The sequence below is a fragment of the Nematolebias whitei genome, chromosome 10 (genome assembly GCF_014905685.2).
Source record: "Nematolebias whitei isolate Nwh7 chromosome 10, NemWhi1, whole genome shotgun sequence".
NCBI lineage: Eukaryota > Metazoa > Chordata > Actinopteri > Cyprinodontiformes > Rivulidae > Nematolebias > Nematolebias whitei.
The window spans coordinates 12,079,785-12,087,836 of NC_056507.1; the positions used below are offsets into that span (position 1 = coordinate 12,079,785).

General features: G+C 38.6%; 1 protein-coding gene across 1 annotated transcript in view; it reads left to right on the forward strand.

Annotated features, from left to right (window-relative positions):
• The first annotated feature begins 658 nt into the window (after positions 1-658).
• LOC119415981 (spondin-1) overlaps positions 659-8,052 on the forward strand; it is a 28,592-nt gene continuing 21,198 nt past the window's right edge. Inside the window, exons 1-3 of the mRNA XM_037683151.1 lie at positions 659-743; positions 3,962-4,163; positions 7,821-7,961. Of these exons, the coding sequence (XP_037539079.1) occupies positions 4,011-4,163; positions 7,821-7,961 (294 nt within the window). The 5' untranslated portion in view covers positions 659-743; positions 3,962-4,010. The remainder of the gene's footprint in view (positions 744-3,961; positions 4,164-7,820; positions 7,962-8,052) is intronic.

The window sequence follows — 8,052 nt, forward strand, 5'->3', positions numbered from 1 at the left end:
ACAAGCTTGTATACAACAAGACAACACACAAACTCTTGGTTTTTTCACCCCACCCCAGGAAAGACAGGATGGTTTTAAAGCACTTTTATGACCTTCAGCCAACCAGGACAAAAACAAATGACCAAAGTAGTTTTATTTGCGTGTTCATGTTTTTGAAAGGAAAATATTAAAATATAGAGGAGCAGAGAAAACAACAAAGAGTCCTTTAAAAAGCACATTTAGACTGAGCAATCCACTTCTAACCGACTGATGCACCAAACCACATCTGTCATTCGTCCTCCTGCTTTTGGCTGCATAATTAGATAGGATGCATTATGATAGATAATGTGTTGCACAGTCCATAAAGTGCCCTTAATGGTACAAAGAGATTATAGACTGCAGTGGGTTCTGTGCCGAGTGCAAAGTGAAGCTCCCCTACAGAATAACAGACGGCTTTAATACAACAGCACTGAGCCATTTTCTCGTGATAACAGACACACTTTGTCCGGCCTCTTAAGCCTTTGAAAAGTGGTATACACTTTGCTGTCCTTGGATGAGAGTGCTCGCCCTAAGTCATGTCAATTAGCCAATGTAAGCTTTTTCTCTGTCAGTGTTCCTTTTTTGTCCCTTTATAAATGTCAGTTTAGTGGCAAATGACTTATCATAACTCTCTGTATCGCTCTGTGTGCGTCTTTGCAGGGTGATGAAGTGCTGACTGTCATTAAAACCAAGGCTCAGTGGCCGGCGTGGCAGCCGCTCAACCTGTGAGTATCATACAGCGTCAAAGAGAAAAGCCCTTCTTTAACATGCCAGTCACCATGAAGTATGAAACTGCCACGCTTAAAGGTACTCGATGCAAGTATGAAATCAAACAGAGAAAAGGGTGATCCTAAAATAGATTAAATGGTGCAGCTTGAAAGAGTTTACTCCAGTAGTTCTTCAGACGGAAGTGGTCTCCAGCTACAAGTACTTGAGCTGGTCTGGGAAGCACAGTCCTCACCTCCTTCTATAGGTGTGCAGTGGAGAGCATCCTTTATGACTTTGCAGTGAACATCTTTAAGTAAAACTGAAACAAATTGATCATTGAAAAAAAAATGACAAAGAAGAGGGTTTGTATAAAATGTGTGATGTGGAAGACTAAGACAAAATATCCTGCTTTACCATTAAAGGAAGCGTTACTGTTGTCTTTGCTGGTGGTTCTGTGGGCCCAAACTGGGATTATAAATTACAGCCTGGGTGGCTAATTCAGCTTGTCCTGTGCAGCATTGTGCAAGAAGCTGGTTTGTTCCCTTCTTCAATGTTAAACATGTTCTTCTGGTTGTTTGTCAACAGTAACGAGGGCAAGACAGTTAAAACTTCCAAGATTTGCTGCTGAAGTTCACTTTAACTCGCATATAAGTTAATCGACTTGTTGAGGACAACTGTGGTCCTTACAAATATATCTGGGTTGGAGGTTAAAAAAAAAAGGAAAACCTTCAGCCCCTGCCTTCATTTATAGGAGTTTTATTTGTTTGGCTCAAGCAGAAGTGTTTAAATTCCTATGAGTCTTGGTCATTAGTGATGGTAGGATGGAGCTGGAGCTAGATCGACAGATTGGGGTCTTATCTGCAGAAATGAGGGCGTTGCTCCAGTCAGTCATGGTGAACAAGGAGCTGAGGCAAAAGGCAAGCTCTCAGTTTAAGGCCCTGCCCCACTGAGCTGCAACTGTTGGAACAATAGTTGGATAAAAAATAAAATAAAATAATAAATTCAAAATTGTGAAAGACTTTGTGAATTTTCAGCTACATTCTCAATGAACCCCAAGTGTTTGTAATCAAGTGACCAACAAACCATGAGTCTGGTTTATTTTTATTTTTATCACAGCTTATTTTTTGTGCATGGTTAGCAAATCTATATTCATGGCTGTGCACAAGTTGTATGTTCATCTCCACATCCATCGCACCCACCTCTGCCTGCTTTGCTGCTTCCATGATCACGATTAAATCTGCTGGATTACATTTTGGAAATTAATAAAGGCAGATTTGATCAGTATTTTGAATTTATTATTTATCTGCATGGTTTTTAGACCTGCATTAGCCTTGGATGCCTTCTGTCAGAGTTGAGCTCTTGTGCAGGATTTAAAACACAACTCTAATGTTTTTGAGTCTGGTTGGAGACGCCTGCGGCAAAATTCAGATCAGTTTGAGGCAAGCTGGACACCCGAGACGATATTGGCAGCACATTTTTTTAATATGCTCAAAACCTGTGCACCTCTGTGACTCACAAGGAATTAAGAACCCTGCAAAAGTCTTAAAGACAATCTGGAGACATTCAGGAACTTCCTCATGAATATCATTTACCAACCCTCACCTAATGTCAGAAACAGACCCTGGGGGGGGGGGGGGGGGGGATCCTTTCTGGCCCGGGGACACTGGGGGTTCACCCAGAAGGATCGAGAGAGAGAGAGAGTCACTAGGGAGAGTCGAGTTTGTGTTTTCCTCCTGAATCTGTTCTCTCCACAACCTTACCCAGGATGCTGATGGATGGATACATTTGTATCATGTTGCATATATATCCATCCATCCATCCATCCATCCATCCATCCATCCATCCATCCATCCATCCATCCATCCATCCAGCGTCAGTGCAGCAAAAAGACTCCACTTTGACTTTCTCCTCAGTCTAACCAGCAAAGACATTTTGTTTTACAGCAGTTCGTCATCCTCACTAAACTCTAGATATTTTGTTCTTTCCAACACAGTGGTGTCTTCTAAATGTTTTTGGAGATAGTCGTCATTTGTTTTGCCTCGGTTTCAAAGATTGCTCACAGTACGCTCACAAACTGACACTTTTTTTTTTGGTTTATTTATGACGTCTACAAAATAAAGAACTGTTTTCTTTTTGAAAAGTTGCATCATTACTTTCAGTCATTCTCATGACTTTATATTACAAAATTGAAGAAAAAAAAGGACAAAGAAAGAATCTGTTTTCAATGTGGAGTCCATTCTCTTAACAGATTAAACTTTTTTTTTGTTGCGCTAAATGTCAGATTTTGATCATGAGACTTCCTAACAAACAATAGGAACTTGATCTGCGTCGCAACAAACTCTTAATTAGCACAAATAATTAGCAGAACTTAAATGCTCAGGAATAATTTCTGTTCCAACTCAGTGCATGAGCTGTTTATTGCAACTATAATTCAGATACAATTGTCACATATGAATAATAATAATCCTTGTTGTTTTTCTCATGATGTTCTTTTTATTCCTCATAAAGACTAGTTTGGATAAATAATGACACACGTTGGCACCTACTGCCATGTCTGGAATTAGCTTGAGAGCAATTAAAACTTATCACAGTCAAAGCCCTTAAGGACTGCATGAGCATAAACACACAATATTCCCCCCCCCCCCCCCCCCCCAAACACATACACACGCACACGCATAGCTTTCACCAAGCATCTCTTTAATTGCTCCTCCTAGCATTGTTTGCCATTTGCGATGCATTGTTCCTCTATTACTGTAATGAATGACACACATGCGTGCACAAGCTCACACAATCACCAAGAACCAATGGTGAATTTTTTTAATGATTTATGCAAAGTTGTCACATTGTCATCACATTATTCTGCAAGTGTTTAAGCTCATGTCTGGGTTATAATGAGATAATTAGGTCACTAAGATTTTTTTTTTTCTTCAATATTGTGTTCATAATATCTTACTGCAGTTATTGTGTTGTAGACATAAAAAAATAATACAGCATAATGGGAAATTTTCTGCTTCTGATTGGCTATTTCAGAGCTGCAATTATTAACCAATTAGCAGCGTGACTCGGGTCAGAGGTCATGAAAAATGAAAAGAGGTGCTTTAGAATGTAATTAAAGTAAGTTTCAAGGACAGCAGTGGAAACAGTTTCACATGGCATTATTACGCATTTATTTATTTTGGAGCTATATGTAAAATATTTTTTACAGCTTTTTATTATTTTCTGTCAATCCATCCAGACGCGCAGCTCCGTCAGCAGAGTTTTCTGTGGACCGGACACGTCACCTCATGTCCTTCCTCACCATGCTCGGGCCCAGCCCCGACTGGAACGTGGGGCTGTCAGGAGAGGACCTTTGCACCAAAGACTGTGGCTGGGTGCAGAGACTTGTGACGGACCTGATACCATGGGATGCAGGCACAGACAGTGGTTACACATATGAGGTAATGAAATGTGTTTTTGTGTGTATCATTAAGAACAACTGTTTGCAACAGCAAGTGTTGCCCCCTTCTGGCTGGAATATGTATTGCAGGTTGGAGTCAGTTTTCTAACCTTGAAACTGTCTTCTTCTAATACACACATTGACAAATTCTTGGTAATATTTGTATCAGACAGCTTATATATCAAACTGCCACATCACATGACTCTCCACTTCCACCTGTCTGTTACCTCAACAGCCTTCTTTAATTTCTACAGCCTTGGAATAAAAGGTGCTCATCCATATTCACCTGCTGTTTGGGGACTAAAGCAATTTATTTATAGTTTACAAGCTCATGAATAAGCAAAGAGTTTGTTCGGCAATAGAAAAGGTAAATAGGTTTTCATAAACCAGACTGACATAAATACAGACTTTTTTATTTCAGGTTAGGGTTTTTCTGGAGACAATGCGTTTGTTTTCTGTGTTTACTTCTTGATTTCAGCTTCATAAGCTACTTACAATAAAAGTATTTAATTTAAGTACCAATTAACACAAATGTGTAACTCTGCAATTTTATATTTTACTGATTCCATGAATGACATTTTGCAGTTTTAGGCAAACAGTAAACCTTTTAAATATTTTATTAAACCATGATTTCTTCTGCACCAGCATACATTTTATAAATGTAAAAAAAAGTTAATATTTCAAACATTTGATGGTCCATGTCCTTGGGGAAGGGAGCAGGTAGGGAAGGGGGGAGCAGAGCGTCTTGTTCACATAACATCCAGGAGAAATTGAGATAGTCAACCTTCCAAGGCCGACGCCAGGGGAGCCAGATTCAGATTACAACAGTTGTTTTGGGTCAGGCCGACTTTGTTAATTTTCATTTGCCTTTTCCAGTCTCACTGGTACATCTAGTACATCTCAATGGCGACTCCAAACAGCCAAATTTGTGGTCACGTACGCCGAGTCGAGCTTACAACTCTCCGAGATCTATTCCTTCCCCCAGCGAAACAGAGAAGTTGTGCATTTTGAGATTAAAGAAGTGAAAAATTATTGTCTGAATGAGTATTCCTATGACACGTATGACCTTGGCTGGGAAATTCAATCTAAAAACCAAACTGCTTTGCTGACTTATAACTTTTTGTTAGTGGTTATATTTTGAATTACTCTCACTGAATTGTTTCTTTACTGAAGAGAAATGATGTTGTCTTTTGGAAATGCCTGTTTCAGAGTCATCCATCCCCTTTATGCTGCCATTAGATTTGTATCCCTGTTCCACTGATAATTACTAGGCTGTAAATCTTGGCTGCTTAAGTCTGATTACTGTAACCATTCCTCTGTGGAAGACTGCTTCTCCTGCCCCAGGGACGCTTCATGCACAGTATACAAGAGTAAATGTTTTCCCCCGGGACACCAACCCTTCTCACAGTTAGTGTGTGATTCGCACAGTGTTATTGTTGGAGGGTGAGAATAGTTTCTTCCTAAATCATGACCTGATGGTCACTCATTGCAACATATCTTCACATGTAGAGCAAAGAGGCATTACCGTCACATTCATTTTTACAAAATTGTATAATTTTTTTTTGTTTTCATCACAAAATAATTACAAAAATAGCAATTTGACAAAAAACTAATAGGGGTTTTAACACCAAAAAGAGCTATTACTTGAAAACTTGGCATAGTTGATGATTAAGTGAAAAGTGATGCATCAGCCTGATTCTATGTCAGATCCTGTCTGGACTTTCAAACAATGTTTTTTCACTGGAGATAGTTTTTGTCTTCCATTGTCCCCAATTTGAAGCTCACATTGTGCACAATACACTGTCATGGTTCTGACAGTTGGTCCAAAAAAAAACCAACATTTGCAAACCTTCTGAAAGAACAGCTGAAATTATTACAAATATATGACTAACTCTGAAAGAAAAAAATAAATAAAACTGTTGCGCAGCATTGTCTGTTAGCTGACGGTATTTGTCCCCCATCACAGAGCAAAGAGGGGGAATTGGAAATACTCCATGTGTGCATGATGTGAGATGGATAACTTGAAAAATAAGTTAGTTACAGACTTTCATTTTAGTGTGTGGCTGCATCTAGGCTTAAGAAAGGTAACTATTGAAAATTGGGTTGCCATGTCAAAATCCAAGAGGGCCACTGCCATATTTATATATGTGTAAACGGACTACCCTGCCATTTGAGAAAACTATGCTATTTTGTTTGTTTTTATATGGCTACAAGTACAATTTATTAAAATGTTTGGGGTGGCCAAAGATTACCCTTTTTGAAGGCCAGGGCCACCACTGGCCACCCCCTGGCTCTGCCATTGTGCAGGTCATGGATAAAATTGCTCCCTCCAATCATCAGGATCTACCACTCTGCACTGACTTGAACATGCAAAAAAAAAAAAAAAACCCTTTTTTTTAAAAACCTTGACACCCCCCCCCCCCCCCCACACACACACACACACTTGAATATCTTGAAGTAAAACCAATAGTACTTGCATTCCTTGTTCAAGTCCAGTTCAGAAAAAAAAACTCAAAAACTACAAAATCCCTCAGCGACGTGGAACTTACCGCTTGTTTGCAGCTTTTTTATACATAATCAATAACAATACAAACCTTTGTCATCCATTTAGTATTGATGGAGCTGCTGGACCTGAAAACATCACTGAAGTGTTAAAGAAAAGCATGCATTTAATTGTATAAAGAGTGATGAGTTTGTGATGCTGTTTGTAATGATTGTTTGATAAGTAGACCTAATGGAGTGCACCGTACCAGAGAAAACTGTCTTTGAATAAAGCATGTGACCTTTAGCAGAAATCAGCTGCTGAAGTATCCGAGCAGCAGATTCTCAGTGTTTCTCAGAGCCTTTAACCCTCTGAGCACAAGCTCACCCCACTGCATTTTGTTATTCTTACTCTTGCTAGTGGTCAATAATGGCATACAACTACTGTTCATTTGCACAGACTGGCTTGCAATCTGCTGACAATCAATTTTATTTAAAAGTAAAACGCTCAAAAAGTCATTTGGACAGGCACCAGAGGAAACTGTTGGAGCTATCAAAGAAAACAGTTCTGTTTTTATGCGTTTGATTTATATTTTTAAAGCATTGAGCCAAATTACTCATGCTAAGTTGTTTCTAAAATTTACATTCAGACCTGAGGTCCCCTTTAATCAAGAGGTTTCAATCATGTGTTCATCAGTTCGTAACAAAATAAGCAACAAGAGCAGGTGGGCCTCAAATCAGTTTACAGAGTCCTAATAATCAATGGGGTGTAAATACTATGTTTTGAGTAAAAATTATTTAATTTCAAAATCATTGAAAAGTGGAAAAGATGTGTTATATTTTTGTTGTCAATAGTATTGACTGTTTTAGTTGCTGTTGTTGTTGTTTTATTTAAATCATCGTTTTGTACTTTGATTTAAATACATTTAATACATTAAAATACAAACCTGTATAGATGGAAACTTTAACTGTTTTATGTAAATATTACATTTTCATTGCTGTAGGTCAGTGTGTAAATTTAGTCATTCAAAACATGAACATAATGACTTTTTTTGTTTTTAATGTGCAGATGCAGATACGTGTTAAACAAATCATACACATTCATGTTTTATCACTTATAACTATGAAGAGTTTTATGGCTCATTTATGTTTTTTATATTTGTTTGTTGGTTTTCAGTCACCAAACAAGCCCACCATTCCCCAGGAAAAAATACGACCCCTGACCAGTTTGGACCACCCTCAAAGCCCATTCTACGATTCAGAGGGGGGCGCCATCATGCCTGTAGCTCGGGTGATTGTAGAACGGATTGCTAGAAAGGTACGACTGTCTGTTTAAATGTGGATATTGCTAAAACATTAAGTTATGAGACACTTATTTCCTAATATGTAGGGACTATTTGTTTTAACAA